We start from the raw sequence: 17,201 nt of genomic DNA on the forward strand, positions 1-17,201 counted from the left end.
CCAGTTTTGTTCTGTTTGTGAGGTTGCAAACGTCATCTTATTTCCTTGAAAACAGAAGGAACATGCAAAAAATTCTTCATGCACATATTGCCATTCTGTGTGTGATGAATGAGATAGTGGTTCAAGGTGTCTTTTAAAATTATTTTTTGTATGCACGTTATATGCTGTGGTAAGTCCATGGTAACTGCATGCTTTTTGGTCAGAGCCATTTCTTTGAAGGGGAGGAGAGGATTTCTTCTTCAAGAGCACCTGGCCATGGGAGAAGCTTTTCCAGGGAAGAACAGGGCAGGCAGTAATAGATGTGCTGACTGGGGAGCTTACACTCGGGGAGTTTTCTTACAATAATGGGGAAAAGATACAAAACCAGGCCAGAGATGATGAAAAGAGGGGAGATTTTTCTGTTGACCCAGAGGAGAACAAGTAGAGTTCGTTGAAACCATAGAGGCTATTGAAAGTTGCTAGTGTGAAAAGCAGGTCTGGAGGAAGAGGGCCCTTGTTGCAAAAACACAGTTGGGCAGAAAAGGAATTTGTTTTCAAATGGCTGTATTTTCTCTCTCTCACCCAAAAGAATCAGGGTTTTCAGACAGAAGAGAGTTTGTTCAAGTTTATGTTCTAATAAAACATCGCTTCTTCAAAGCCCTTTTGGTATTTTTTGGTGTGTTCACTTTAAAGAAAAGGTGCAGACAGGTCTGTCTCAAAGCTCTGGCATGTTTGAGATCCAGTCATAGCATAAAAGTTAAAAAATGTTACAGCTGGTAAAAGGTATTAGGCCAGCTTTAAAGAAATTCAGCTGTCTGCATCGTGAGGACTTTTGAGAGAATTTGAAGAAAACTTTGTGTAGCATTTCTGGGAAGCTGTCTATTGTGAGTGCGTTTTATAAATAAGTTTACTGTTTTAACAGTTTAGCACAGTTCTCACTGGCTGTAGAAGCTGCTGGTGGAGCTGCCAGAACATACCGTGTTAGGCCAAGCACAGGATGAGGGATCTTACGGAAATTAAAACAAACAAGAATGTTTTCCTGCACCAAACTTGTCTCTTTGAAGCCCAATTGGAGCACAGTTCCTTTAAAAACAAACAAACAAAAACCTGTCCCAAGCAGGTGTACCCCTTGGCTAGTTAGCTGCCCTGAGCGACTAGGGCTGGTAAGGAAACCTTCTCCCACCTGTGGTGGTGCTGCTTTATTGCCTTGGGGCTCGGCTGCACCTAGGGTGGCCCTCCAGGGGCAAGAGGAGTAGTACAACTCCTTGGAGCCTTCGTTCCCCGTGCCGCATCTGGCCCCCCTTATCAAACAGAAGGAGAGTTACCTTGTAATTGCATTTGCCTTATATTCAGGCAAGTAAGGTTTCCTGTTTAAAAAAAACCACAACTTTCCAGTTGCCTTCATGAGTGGAACTGCAGTTCAAATGCGATCCCTTTTTCCTGCCCTTCAGAAGGTTTTATACAAACTCCGCATTAACTTATCTTTTTGATAAATTATCAAATTGACAATATTCTACACTCACAATGTTGAAGCCAGAGAAGCTTGTGATATGTCATATTTACAGGACCTTTAACTGCAGGTAACATTCAAACCTGTGAGCTTTAGTTTTCCCTTCCATTAATACTCTGCATGGTATTTTTAATTCAGACGAATATATTCTCTTTATTTTTTCTTTAAGTGCACATATGGTTCACAATACAGAGACTTATCATCTTCTGCATACCAACATTCCAGCTGTAGGACAATACTGTTGGTTTTTCTTTTTTTTTGCATAAACTATCTCTTGTCCTTTATCAACAGTGGAAGATGGAGGAAATACTTTGCAATATAAAGTTTTTCCCAGTTTGGATGTTTATATTTAAAGAATGATCTTTGCTCTTATTCTGGAGCTATACTGATTTGAAAATGGATTGGGGGTGTCCACTGTGACAGCCTCATATGGGAGAACGCTTTACACCTTCATCTCAGAAATGCTGAATCCCTTCTGTTAAAGGCTGTCTCTCGCCAAGCTTGGGGTAGAAATGAGTCAAATTCCTTTTCTTGTTACTTTATGTGAAGAAGACTTTGGTAAGATCCACATTGTCCTCTATTTCAATTAATTGAAATTAATTGTTTCAAATATCTACCTGCGCCTTGCTCTAGAATACTCAACCTGAATTTGTCTTTTCCAGTCCTGGGGAGATGCTGCTGGATAGCTTTGTGTTTTACAAGTCTCCCTGGATCTGGGTCTGCCTGTCCTGGAGTCATGAATCTTCACTTGATAGATTTTCCCCAACACTTTCCATCCCATCCTCCCTCACTTCATTTCCTTTTCTTCACCTATAACCATATTTTTGTTTTCAAGTTAGCTCTGCACCAGGGGATATTTTTATTTTCATTAAATAACATGTTGTGTACTCCAACGTATGGATAATTTGCCTTTTCTTACTTTGCTTTCTATTTTTTCTAAAACGCAACGGTTGGTTCAGAATTTGAATCTGAAACTTTAGACAAATCTCTCAGAATTTGTCCACATGCAGTTGTTTTCTCTAATAGCTTGTGACCTTTGTGTGTATGGACTTTCTATACATTGTGTGCTTTTTGTAAAGAGGTAATATTAGCTATATGAGAAATGGCCTTCAAAATGTCAATACAGTGTTTGAAAATGTAGAAGCGTTATGAAGGAACTGACAAAGATTATAGGGTGAGTAGCGAAATTCATTGAATATTGAAATTCTTTAAATATTGAGAAGGACTGAAAAAACAAGCAGCATTCATCAGAAAGCAGTTCTTTTAGACATTACTGGCTATTGGAAAAGGGACTGCAGAAATACCTGATTCAGAAATATGTGATTTCATGTTTTGTGTTTGATCAACAATTTCTAACAAAATAATGGAAGATGTGTCTATGCATAGGAGATGAGGAAGAATTTGAAGATTTGAATTTGGTGAAAGAATTATAAGGCTTGCTAAACTTATTAGTTGTTCTGCTAAAACAAAGATGGCATTATGGGTAGAAGTGGATTGATGTTTTCAAACAATATACAGGATTTATGATGGAATAGTTTAATGGATTTTTTTCACGAGTTTTAGTAGTTGAAAATTTGGAAGATAAACAACTTGAAAGTTGAGATGATTCATGATTTTTTTCTAGGATTGGTAATAAATAATGATTAAAATTATCACATGAAATTTAATATGAGTATATATTGCTCAAAAGAAGGCTTAAAGTTCACCTGAGACAATAATCATAGAATCATAGAATCATTAAAGTTGGAAAAGACCTCTAAGATCATCGAGTCCAACCGTCAACCCAACACCACCATGCCCACTAAACCATGTCCCTAAGCGCCTCATCTACCCGTCTTTTAAATACCTCCAGGGATGGGGACTCAACCACTTCCCTGGGCAGCCTGGTCCAATGTTTCACCACTCTTTCAGTAAAGAAAGTTTTCCTCGCGTCCAAAATAATGTTTTGTAAGTTAATGAACAGAACTGATGGATGTTAGTTGAGGCACTGAAGGGAAGACTCTCAACTGGTGTATTTTGGCACACCTCCATTATGCCAATTCAGGGGTGCAAGCGGCACTGATGTTTATGTGCAGTTACCTACTGCATGGCATCTGGAAGTGGTGTATCTGAGCAGAAGTTCCGGCTTTAGTCACACTTTGAGAGGTTTCTCAAATTACAGCAGCTCCATAATTTTCAAAGGTTACCTGAAAATGTATTTTCCCTTATCTGTAAAATTAGTACATAGTAGGAAAAAATACTGGAGCCAAAACCTCTTCTGTTTACCAGCTTTGGGAATTAAAGTCCAAGGCTGGCTGTTACTAAATTCAGGTCTTCTGCTTTCTGCAGTACTTCCAAGATGGCCCATACACATGTTAATAGTAATAAATAAAAGAACATATATATTGACTTTGCCTTGTCTGAAAGTGGGACCCATTACACTCGAGCCTTGCAATTCATCTGCATATGCGCAGCAGTTCCGGTGTCTTGGACAGTCACATATGCAGTCTTGGGCACTCACAGTGGTCACAGTCAGTGGTATTTTACTGGTAAAAGGTAGCCGCCCCTTGTGAGTGATGGTAGTTGGGTTGGCTGGCATTTAGGGAATGCTGTTTTGTTAATAAAAAGTAACCCTTTCTATCTACTTAATTACAGCATTTTTGATAAAAGGTATTTTTGATACCTTTCAGCCTTACAGAGAGATGTTTCTGCACCTGAAGGATGTTTTGTTAATAAGGTAATACATAGAATATCTGTTCTTAAAATCAGACTTTCTGCTTTCCTTCATTTAGCACATTTTTCAAACTTCGAGAGTCAAAGTCAACTAATACTGATGCCTAAATAAGTTAAACACCAGTACTTTTTTTACTTATATTTATTATTGTATCAATGAAATCACAATAGGATTGTGATTATAACCTGGATAGGTCATGGCTGTTGTCACAGTCTGGAAGGAAACCTAATCGTTAGTCCTCAACCATGTATAGGACTGGTGAAAAATCAACAAAGTAACTTTCTTTGCTCACTAGTCACATTTTCTTCATGCATGAAAAATGATATTGCATTCAATTTCACTGCATTTGACATTCCAAGAATACAGCGTGTCTCTTAACAAGGTGATGCGACATGGTGAAAACTTGCAGAAGTGACTGGAAAATCTCTCTTGTGCCATTTCCATCATTTTTGTAGGACAGTACATTGCTTTTCTAGTTGTCAGATTTTTTTTTTTAAACAAATACTTCTTTTTTTTTGCAGTTCTTGTCTCATTCTATCTTTTAGGCATCTTTTTGTGTACAAAATTTCATTTTCCTCTATGCTTCTATGCTTACTTCACAGAAAATTTCCATTGATGCTAATGAGAATTACTGGGATGTTCGATTGCTCATTTACTCTGGAGCAACTCTAGTATATATTTTTTTTTTCAAGTATTGCATCTTCTTAGAATTAATATTTTAATGAACCAAATATTTTCTGAATTACTGCTGAAACATTTTGCAGTGAGGAACTGTAAACAACAACAGCAACTGTAGCAAATCCACCAGTTTGTTGATTTAAACCCTCTGAATAAAATGATGAAATATGGATGATTTAGCAATTCTGTGGACTAAAGAAGCCTGAATTTAATGGATGCTGAGCACCATCAGCTACCTTAGATTTTATTCTCTGTTTGATTTCAGTGTGTACTTTTGAACTATTAAATTGCATGTAATGCCTAAACATAGATCTAAGCACTGAACCCAAGTAAATCCCATTTAAACTTTCTGACTGAGGAAACTATCATCATCCATGTGTTTAAACATGAAAGTACATCTAGGGAAATTAGTCACTTTAAAAGGAATATGTTTATAGTAATATGTGCACTTGCTATCTCTTCTTACGAATGAGTACTGAATTGATTATAATTTTATGTGTTTTCTTGTTGAATCCTTGTTTCCTGGCAGATAACGGTTTCCTAGTAGCTTTACCAGTGAATAGTTGCAGTTATATTTTGTATGTATTTCTCATGTGCCCAAATATGTGATAAACGATTCTGGAGAACTGATCCACTCTAAGAAAGTATGCTGTGGGTTTGCTTTTTTTTTTTTTTTTCCCCTTTTTCATGGTGGGAAACCCCCCCCCCCCCCCCTTTTTCTTGTCAGAATTAAGTGTTTGTGTATTGAGTTTATCCACATGCTTTAGATTTATATAACCATCTGGTGTAGTATTATTTCAGCAATCCATTTAACAGATGACAATAGTAAAAGTTGAAAGAGAAAATTTCTACATGACTTAACACTGAAGATCAGTTGACTAGATATAAAAAAAAAACCATTGTAAGAAAGATTTTAATGCCTTCAATTCACTTTTTTCTTTTTGTTACACACGCTGCATGGCTTTAAGTAAAATATATTTAACAATTTCTGTCTAATGATTATGCCTTTTAATTTTAATACATATTAGGTTTTTTTTCTTGTGGGGAGATCCATAGTTAAAACTAGATGTAGAAGCTGAGTTAATCTTTGTCAGAATTCACATTCCTGGAAAAACAGATACTGCCAAAGAAAATATTGAATTCCTTCATGAGATGGCAGCCTTTCAAAGACAAGGGCTAATAAAGGGTTAAGGTACTGACTGGGGGTTTCCATGAAATTTATTATCCGTGTTTTCTTTTTGCTTAACCTTAGTCAAACCCCCAGAACGTCAATGGCGTACATCTGAACTTTAGATTTGCCCATGTGCTGGTGGTTGTCTGTACCTGAGACTTCTTGTGTGCACGTTTCGTGTTCATCTGGCCCACTGAAAGAAGAGACCTAAGCATGTATCTTCAAAAAAGCAGTGGTAGCTATTCTAGGCAGACAGAGCACATTCTTGTACCTCCAGCAGCAAAGCATGCAATTTCAAAGATGAGTAATGTTGCAGATGTATGTATATTCAGTTTTTCTTCATTGGCTAGCTTGAAATGGCTCCACATTAAACGGGCTGATTTTAGATAGCTTAACGTACAGGCACTTTGGGGTTTCATTCTCACACACACAAGTCGTGGCTTGTGCCTGGTGCAAGGAGGCTGTTCTCTTCTGACACCAGGCTCTTACAATCGGGTGTTCCTGGATCCATCGTCTACATGCCTCCTTGCTTTAGGACAGTTTTCCTAATATGCTGTCTAGAGCATATGTTCAGGCTAGAATAGAAGTTACTGTGTTTGATACAATAAGCTATTACATGTTACTTAACCAACTCTGGGTTTAGAAGGTCACACTAGACGGTTTTCTACTCTGTTAAAAGTTGTATGAGTGAAGGTGCTGCTCCGGGTGCGCTGGAACAGAAGAAACGTCAGCTTCCGAAAGCATTAGTTGGCGAGACCTTCACAAGTGGGAAATCAAATTGTCCCAAAAGACCTATGTGATGTAGTTTACCTGTCGTGGCACTGCTAGGTGTCTTATTTCCTGAGATTCCGACAATAATTTAGTCAAACAATTAAAAGGATGCGTTTATATCCTACTCCTTGCCTCATGAACTAAGAAGAGCTTACCAGATACTTTCTAGCAGAAAAACTAAAACGTTTGAATGACATACTGTTGCTTAATTTAGTTCTCTTTAAAGATTCCCTTTTCTTACAAAACAGAAAATAGGATTTATTCTGTTTACAGTGACATTCTTCTGTGCTTTTTCACTTTCAACAAAGGAGTTACAGATTTTCAAAATAGGCTGACTATATTCCTTTTCTTAAGCCACTGATAACTTTTCAAATGGTTCAGTTGTGCAATACATACTACATTAATCAGGATGCTATAAGTTAAATAGTTCTTAAAAATATAATTCTGTCAAGGACTGTAGGATTTTTAGCAGCGCTCAATATAAAATTGGTTGGGTTATCAGGAATATACTGGCTTGGAATTTTAAGGTGGCTAAGAAAAGATGGACATATCTCCATGGCATTCTCAGTGGTAAGATTTAAAAAAGCTTGCCAGTTAATTTTTAGTGAACTCATGAGTGCTTTAAGTGTTGTTTTGATAACAACAACACTTATAATTAGCAAATTATAACTATTTTAAGGGGTTTACGTTTTAAATTTAAATCAACGAATTGAACGGCAGGGCATGTGATGGATGTGACGTGATGGAAGGAATATTGGTTTCTTTCCTGCCTGTTTTAAGCAAAGATCCACATGGCTAAATTCAAAATTTATTTGCTTCCTTTTTGTACCCACATATATTTTTGTGGGTTTTATTTTTAACCCTTTGTTGTGTTACAAAGATGGGGAAATTTGTTATAAGTAATACAGCAGGACTAACTCTTGTTCTAGCTGGGTGTCTATTCATTCTTCACCCTTCAGCACCATTAAGTTCAGTTAATCACTGAGCAACAGGATCAAAAATTCCAACTGAGGGGAATTTTATACTTTGGTCAACCCAAGACCACGCACAACTTAGGAACAATCATACTGAAGAAAGTATTGGAAAGACCAAAGACTGCTAACTTGGTTAGTCTCCTCTGTATAAGATAAAGACAGGAGTCTTCTCCTTACTATGTCTTTGCGGAAGTAAATTTGATTCTTTCTGCATTGGAGTATTTGAAGATGTTTGTATTACAAGTCAAAAACACATAGGGCATTCTGTATGAAAATGGTGTACTGTTGTGACAGGCTGAAACAGGGTGCGCACATGTATAAAAGTAGTAATAAAGAGTATTCCTTCCTGTGCTTGTGCCAATAGGTTAGGAGCAAGGTTACCACCTCTTGGCTGCTTCATCTAGAATAGTGTGTGTGGGGTGTGTGTCCATAATCAGGAGAAAAAAGACCTTTCTACATTTTAGATTACCAAAACACAGCAAGAAAAAAAATGCTGCAGATGTGCATACTATAGATTTGAGTATAGTGTAATCAGAAACTTGTAGAAACCAGTCCTTGCGTGGAAAAGCACATGAATCTTGCCTTCTTGCCTACTTTCCTTCTGCTAAATTAAAAACTAAAAGTTTTCTGTAGGAGAGCATGGAAAACACGTTCAGTGACTTTACTTACGTTACTAGTGAATAAGGATTTGTTACAGTATCTAACAGTCTGTAAATTTAGTAGAGAGTAACGCCTCTTAGGAAGTAAAACATTGATTCCTTTGTATCACAATTAATTTCCATTTTTGTCAACTTCACAAATTCAGTTATTTTGTCTAGAAAGAAAATTAATGAGAAGTTATGCTTGATAAATAATTTAAAGTTACTGCAAAACTGTATTATTGGATAGTTAAACCTATTTAAGATAAAGGTGCAGTCTGGACCAAGGTTCTCTAAACACTTAGGAGATTGCATCTCATTGAAATTCCGAGGTATCATCACCCATCAAAGTAAAAAAAAAAATAAAAAATTGTTTTCTAATAACTGTTTGAGAAATGTGTGCTTATATTTTTATAACAGCACTTAGCTATGCATTTATAGCATACACCTATAACATATCCATTTCTTGACATTTATGAAAAACGCAGGGTTTAAGTTACCTCATGTATTTTATCGATATGTTTTCCTTCCAAAGTAGACATTGTGTTGAATTTTACTTCCTTCTATGATACTATAGTATATGTATTAATAGAATTCTTTCCTTTGGGTTTGTTCAACCCAGAAATATGAATGTCTTGAAAATCATGTTGTATTTTTCTAATGTTATGTCTATACAGTCATTCAAATTCTTTAGTTGCACATCTGTTCTGTAACATGATTATTTTGAAGGTACGCTTCAATGAAACACATTAACAGGCACTGAAAAATGGAGCATAAATTGACTAGCTGTTCACGTGATGGTCGTTTGAACATAACTTTATTTGAACTATACCTTTACATTTCTTGTTGTTTAAGTTGGTACCATAGTGTAAAATTCAGGCCCTCCCCCCGTTTTTTCCACTGTAAAGCTTATCAATTTGCTGGGTATTTTCATTTGTTCCTTCTTTTCTCAGCTCTTGAGGCCAGGAGGCAATTGTCACACTTAATCACTCAAGGACGTATCTGGTGTTTAGCTAGAATAAGGCTAAGGAATCGAGAACATTTTTGACTCCATCTATATCATGTAGTGCATCCCACCATCTGAGCATGTATAATTCTCCTCTACTTCATTGCAACTCTTGTGAGGGGTTGACCCTGGCTCATCTCAGGTGCCCACCAAAGTCGCTCTATCACTCCCCTCCTCAACTGGACAGGGGAGGGAATATATAATGAAAGGTTTGTGGGTCGAGATAAGGACAAGGAGATCGCTCAGCAATTACCATCACAGGCAAAACAGGCTCGCCTTGGGGAAATTAATTTAATTTCTTACCAGTCAAATCAGAGTAGGATAATGAGAAATAAAAACTAAATCTTAAAACACCTTCCCCCCACCCCTCCCTTCTTCCCAGGCTCAACTTCACTCCTGATTTTCTCTACCTCCTCCTCACCAGCGGGGCAGGGGGATGGGGAATGAGGATTGCGGTCAGTTCATCACATGTTGTTTCTGCCGCTCCTTCCTCCTCAGGGGCAGGACTCCTCACACTCTTCCCCTGCTCCAGCATGGGGTCCCTCCCACGGGAGACAGTTCTCCATGAACTTCTTCAACATGAGTCCTTCCCACGGGCTGCAGTTCTTCATGAACTGCTCCAGCTTGGGTCCCCCATGGGGCCACAAGTCCTGCCAGCAAACCTGCTCCAGCGTGGGCTCCTCTCTCCACGAGTCCACAGGTCCTGCCAGGAGCCTGCTCCAGCGTGGGCTTCCCATGGGGTCAGGGGAATTCCCCCTGCCTTCTTCAGGCATCCACCTGCTCTGGCATGGAGTCCTCCACGGGCTGCAGGTGGATATCTGCTCCACCGTTAACCTCCATGGTCTGCAGGGGAATCTCTGCTCCAGCACCTGGAGCACCTCCTCCCCCTCCTTCTTCACTGACCTTGGTGTCTGCAGGGCTGTTTCTCTCACATCCCCCGCTTGTGTTCCTTTTTTGCCCCTTCCCCCCCCCCCCCCCTTCTTAAACATGTTATCACAGAGGCACTACCACCATTGCTGATGGGTTCGGCCTTGGCCAGCAGCGGATCCGTCTTGGCTGGCATTGATTGGCTCCATCGGACATAGGGGAAGCTTCTAGAAGCTTCTCACAGAAGCCACTCTTGTAGCCCCCCTGCTATCAAAAACCTTGCCACACAAACTCAATACAGAATCCACATATGGAAATGCTCAGATAGTTGGGACCTACAATTGATTCTCTTCTAACATCCGTAGATTCAGCACAGTGCAGATCACTTCAGTGTTTTTTTTGTTTGTGTCTTTCTTTCTCCAACTGTAAAATAAGGACTGTAATGTTTACTAGCTTTGGAAAAGAATCTTGAGATTCTCAAAAGTAATTTGAGATTAAATACTTACCAAATACAAATTACTGTTATGTTAGTAAAAGCAAAGCAAAATTTTTTTTTTTTTTTTACTGACGCTTTAATTACAGATCACCATATTAGGGAGAGGAAAATAAAATAAAGAAGAAATTGAACTAGTGACTTTGTTTTGCAGGTTCTTTCATGTTGGTGAATACATCTGGGAGATTTGCAGGACAGAAAGCTCACCTCCTGCTGCCCCATCTGAAAGAAAATGATACACATTGTATTGATTTCCACTATTATGTTTCAAGCAAGAGTGGATCTAGCCCTGGCACTTTGAATATATATGTGAAAGTTAATGATGGTCCTATTGGTAACCCGATCTGGAACACATCTATTACCGCTACTTGGAACAGAGCAGAACTGGCAATTAGCACTTTCTGGCCCAATTTTTATCAGGTATGTTTTACTTTTTATGAAATTTTGTTTCTCGTAATAGTCACCTGGTTCTTAATCATAATTCTGAATTTAAATCAAAATATCTTTCAGTATGTTTTGTTGATCTTTATCTTAATTATCATTTTGCAGATGATGCTAAATGTTTGTTTTTACATATATGTGGCTGTGTTTATATGTTTACATATATTTATAGAAGTGTATGAAATGTATGTGCACACACACATGCTCTAAATGTGGGTGAAATAATTGTATTGAAACAATTTAGAAATTTTGCCATTGATTTCTGTCAATTACCTGTGTTTCTCTATAATAAATTCACTCATTCTGTCAGTTCATTAGGGATGCTGGAATTGAATGCCAATAGATTTTATTGCAGTAGAGTCTTCAAGTTTGATTTAGATCAGCAATACTTGTTGCTTTAGAACCAGCAGAATCCTTTGAATCCTCAGTTTGAGTCTTCAGTTTGAATGCAATCTCCATTTCTTCTGTCCAATAGTAGTCATAAATATAACAGTAGCTATTGTAGGAATGGGCTTCTGATTACATCCTAAAGATTTAGGGAGAATTTCGCTTGACAGTTCCTTAGGGTGCTGCTTTTCTGTAGGGAAGTTTATAGTTTATGCAGTTATTTACTGTTGTACAGTAGTTCAATAGTTTTTCTCCTTCTTCCCATGAAAATATAGTCTATGTCTCCACAAGCAAGTAATTTGGTGTAATAAGAGCAGACCAGTAGATCAAAGATGTTATTGAGGCTCCTCTCATCTTCACTTGCAGTTTGGAAAGTTTGGTTTGGATTTTATTTGGTCCCCTGTGCTGAACATTGTCACTATACTTACGGTTTGAAGCTTTCTGAAGAAAAGCTGTCCCAAAGACAGGGGTTCTTTGACCTCCTTAGGAAGTACAATGTTATCATTCCAGTGTCGTTCCAGGGGGTGACAGCATCTTAATTCCTACATCAGTGCCCCGACTACCAGTGTCACACGTGGCAGAGCCTCGTTTCTGTTCCTGCATGTGCTGTTTAGGGTGACCCAGTGTTTGGTGCCCCATCGTATTCTCATTATGAGTTTGGCAATATCCACTGCAAGGTACTCTAGGGGGTTATAGTGGACTTCTTTCCGTGGCTGCAGCAGCTGATCTGTGAGGATGTCTCAAGTGAACTGAAGCTGTTCCTTTTGAACCCTTTTTCCTCTAAGGAAAAAAACAAGCTGAAGAACTTTCTGGAGTCTTTCCCTCTGTGATTGCTTCACCCACAATTGACAGAAAGTCCTGGTCCAAAAGGTGAGTTTAGAGTGCCAGGACCATCTTGTCCTTGGAACATGGGATACTTGGCAGTGGGTGCAATACTTGCAGACCCAAAAGAGCACACATTCATTTCCTCTTGCCTCCAATAGTGTGTTCCTAGGTTGTGTAGGGGGTATTGACAGGGTCCACATTTGCATCCAGTGCTCTGCCCAAGGTGGCTCGGAGTTGCTACAGCTGCATCATCGGGGCTTCCTGGAGAGGATTCAGGGTAAGTTTATGGACATCTCAGCAAACTCCACTGGGAGGACTCATGATGTGGATCTCCTATAATTGGCCGTGGACTCGACGAGGGAATACTGGCACCTTTTTCAGAAGGGCAGCCATATTAGCAGAGTTGAGGTTCACCTCAGCATTGTGGGAGAAGCTGTGTACTACCTGCCCCTGTGGAGCATGAGGCTGTATCCTGATCACAGAGTCCAAGCTTGGTTTAGCCATACCTTTACATCTCATGGGGTGAAAGGGCAACATGTATTTTGTTGCCTGTCAGAGTTCAAGGAGTGTTTGGACAACGCTCTTAGTCATGTGGTTTATTTTTAGGTAGTCCTGTCAGGAGCAAAGAGTTGGACTCGATGATCCTTATGGGTCCCTCGCAACTTGAGATATTCCATGATTCTATGACCTTACTGCAAGACTGAGGACGCCATGTTACCGATTTGATGCCAATGTTGAGAATGTCCTCCAGTGATGACAAAAAGTCTTTCTATCTTGACTGAAATAATGAGGACCAGTCTGGGTTGCTAGCCTTGGTTGATGGTGGGAGAAAAGTAGAGCATCCCACAGGCAATTTCGTGGCTGACATCGGATATAACTCTGGGCGGTTTGTGACATGGGATCTACTGGAGGGTTTTGTGAGCATGCTGGGTGGTTCAGGAGCGCTATGTGGTGCATGCACATTTTGCAGACACTGGGTGAATGTGACTGTGTCACTCATGCCTAACTCTGGACCTTAATGTCCCCGTCTGTGTTTGGAATGAATTAGTAGAGGAGCTTCTGATTTCCTTTATTCTGAAAGGAGTCTGGTTTTTATGCAACAGAACTGCTCTGTGAACCAGCAGTCAGTAAAGAGGAGGGTTGTGCTTCAAAGCCTCACTCTAGCTCTGAACCAAAATGCTAATGTGGACAGGGGAATTTTAATAGAAGCAGCTCTGACGCTGACTAGTAAATTTAAGCTAAATTAACATGTTAATAAAAATACAGGCAAGCTCTGACAGTTTTAAATGTTATTGATATTAGCAATAATCTGTGTCAGATTTCTGTCAATATGATACATTAACTGATGTCTGAGTAACATGGATATTTGGCCATAGAAATAGAAAGATAACCTTTCTAGTCCACTTTCTCCTCGAGACCTGCCATCTGGACTGTTCACTCTTATTCGTAGGTGAACCCTTATATGCTTGGATAGGATACTGCAGTTTAGTAAATTACCATGCATCAGCTGATAATATAATATACACCTGACTCTGTCTGTAATGGATTCCATGTGCTCTCTTTGCCTCTGGAAATACAGAAATTTTTACATAATCTTTCTTTCACTGAGGAGTATAGTAAGTCATTTTCTTTGCATTTGCTGCATACAGTCTGAAATAATACCTGGTTAGGTATTGCAATTTAGCTGATGTGCCAAAATGTCTTATGCTATAGTAATATCTGTGGGAGTCCAAGGAATCAGTGTAAAATAGTGTAGTTTCACTGTAGATAAGCTAATTTATTCTTGAGGAAGCTCTGTCTCCATTTTAACAGCTTATGGTCAGTCATCTCCATTTTGGTTGCCTCCATCTTCTCAGAAATGTGATGCAATTTCCTCACCCAGCTGGTGACACTTGCAATTTCTCATTGTTTCTGAACTCTTTTCATCTGTTTTCATGCTTTTTCTACGCAGAGTCTGTTTTGGGGGGAGGCAGGAAGTTAGCTGCAAGCAGGTGGGAGAAGGGCAGGAGGAGGAGAAGAGGGTGTATGTGGACCTTGTGAGAATGTTCGTCCAAGTTAGGTGAGAGCTTAGATGACTGCATGTATGGTGGGAGAAGGCAGAGGACCCATCTGACACGTGTCTAGCCCCAGGTCTGTTTCCTAAGCTGCTGTTCATTTGATTCCAAAACTCCAACCTCTTTTGGCACAAATCCATGTGTTTTCTCACATAACCTCCAAAACGTACAAGACTTCCTCCCGGGGATTTTCTGAGGCTGTTAGACCTTATTGAACAAAATTAAGAAAAGTCCGCTAAGAAAGTTTTTAAGGAATGATAGGGCCCTTTTTAACTTTTCATATATGAAGGTTGGTAGTTTCCTGATGAGTAATCTTCAGGAAAAGACTCAGTATTAGTAGATGAAGGGTCAAAGCAATGTAATTGTGTGATTTTCTTTGTTGTGTTTTAAATCACATATTCATGTAGGCATCTGCATGTTTGCGAATGCCTTCTAGTTCCATTCCATTAGCAGGACACCTACAAGGTGTCTAGCTGCAAACGAAACCAAAATATACTACAGAACTCCGAAGACAAATTATACGATAACATTTCAGAGTTAAATATTTATATAATTCAGGATGCTTAAAAACACAGTGGTGTTGGTCTGTTTTGCTGTTGATTCATGAAAAAATAGGCAAAATAACTTCCACTAATGGTAGATGACTAGAAATTAGATTGTGTAGTGCGGAGTGAATTTTAATCCAACTTCTAAAGATCTGTTTGTTTAAACCATGTATTATTAACACGTATATGCAAAGCATTCAAAAGATTTAATAATTAACAGTATTTTATTATTGTAGCACCAGTTATCTCAGCTTGTTAATACCTTTCATGTTGGGTTTCCATCTAGAATTGACTCTTTAACAGTCTCTGAACAAAGTAATTAATTTCTTTTAGTGTACACTTTTCTTTTACTAGGTAATTATTGTGTAGGCTTCACCCCATATGAAAGCTGTATTATGTATATAAAGCACAATGACAACCTGCATGTAACAACACTAATTGTAGTTTAATTACTGCTTATTAAAACTTAAATTGTCAAGTATTCTGGTGATTAAGGATATATTTAATTCCGTAATTAATGGTCTTCTAAGTGCCACTGCTTAACATCTGCCTTTGACTTCAGGGTATGTCTACTTTGCAGTCCAGTTGCTGATTACAGTATAGCTGCAGTAAGATAGGTTCAAACTGCCAAACTCCTTCTGAGGGTCAAAGATAATCAGCACAGCTTGTTCTTTTCTGCTGTGCCTCCTGGTCTCCGAGCTATTTGTTTCGAAGTAGCTGGGATATTTCTACAGGAGCTAGTCTTGTTTCTGTATTATAAAATCCCTTTGGGAGTGCTCCCCTGAGGGAGCACTGGCTTCCTCTCTTTATCATTGGTCACAGGAGAAATTGTTTGCTTTACTGAGCTATTGTCTCCTTGGTGCATCTTAAGCAGGAGCATCAAGGAGTTTGTCGTGCCATTAGAGACAGCCTGAAAACAAAACAAGGCTTCACGTAATTACTAAGACCTTAATTCTCCTTCTTACTTGAATAGGATTAGGATGTACACAGAAAAAGAGGGTTAAATGCTATGTAGATTCCTATGGGTAGTGGTGAGCTTGGTTTTAGATTCTTGGGGAGCAGTCTCAGTAGGTTGAGAGGCTCTAAAATTGATGCTTTGAGATAAAACTAAGTCCTGAAAAGGCTGCTCCTCTAGTGAGGAGAGGGTAGGAGGGTTTTTTGGGGTTTGTTTTTATTTTCTTTAAAGTTTTGATTTTTTTTCCTCATTTGGCTCTTTTAGCAGGAGGAACATAAGTTGATTTCAGGGTTGTTTTCTTGTTTTGTCTGTTTAGGGCAGGGGGGAGTAATTTTTTTTTTCTTCTTCCCTAGGTTAGTTTATGATTCTCAGACCAATTAGTAGTATTTTAAATATATTTTATGTTTTTGAAGCATTGCGGTTTTGGAACTTTACAATATGTGAAATGCCACGACTAGGTTGCATCTGGTGAGTGGCTTGTGTTTCCAGCTCCTAAACCTGCAAGCTAGCAATTTGGCACAGCACTGTTGCAAGTTACACACCGTCCCCCTATCAGTTTTTATATTTTGAATTATCTGCTTTGTACTTTGCTGGGAGTCAGGCACGGCAGCAGTGAGCTGAAACAAATCTTGATGAAATAAAACAACAAACACTGCAGTTTTAAAATCCAGAAATGGAATTGAAAGGATTAAAAATAGCTTCCAGTGGAGTAACGCTACTCTATGCCACTGCACCTTCTTTAAACATAAATTCCTATGAAGCTGGAATGAGAAAATGGGATAAGAGCCTGGCAGTAATTCCTGATCTTTTTTAGTACGGACACAAAGGAGTTACACGGTATCACTTCACACTGAGATGAGATTTACCCTTTACCATTCTGACACTTTCCCCTGTAAATTAGGAGTTTAGGGAATAAGAAGGGGTAGATCCAACCTACCTTTTCAAATCTGGTCTTGAACTTTCATTTGTTTCATAACCTGCTTTGTACATGCTTTGCTTGGAGTTTGGCTCATGCAATGTACTTAAGTCATCAGCTCGAACAGAGAATTAAGCTTCTTGTGCAGTAAAGGTCAGGCTCACATTCTCGTGTGTTGTGTGTGTTGCATTCAACTGCACACATACGGTTCCTGAACTGCGCTTTGAACTCAAAAGAAACTTTGAAATGTATATTGCATTTTGAATCACAATCCTGTG

The 17,201-nt window shown here is 38.9% G+C and overlaps 1 protein-coding gene across 1 annotated transcript in view; it reads left to right on the forward strand.

Moving 5' to 3' along the window:
• Positions 1–17,201, forward strand: part of LOC103924545 (receptor-type tyrosine-protein phosphatase mu-like) — a 323,454-nt gene that overhangs the window by 33,704 nt on the left and 272,549 nt on the right. Inside the window, exon 2 of the mRNA XM_009333074.1 lies at positions 10,955–11,220. Within this exon, the coding sequence (XP_009331349.1) occupies positions 10,955–11,220 (266 nt within the window). The remainder of the gene's footprint in view (positions 1–10,954; positions 11,221–17,201) is intronic.

The sequence above is a fragment of the Pygoscelis adeliae genome, unplaced genomic scaffold, assembly GCF_000699105.1.
Source record: "Pygoscelis adeliae isolate BGI_AS28 unplaced genomic scaffold, ASM69910v1 Scaffold38, whole genome shotgun sequence".
NCBI classification, from domain to species: domain Eukaryota; kingdom Metazoa; phylum Chordata; class Aves; order Sphenisciformes; family Spheniscidae; genus Pygoscelis; species Pygoscelis adeliae.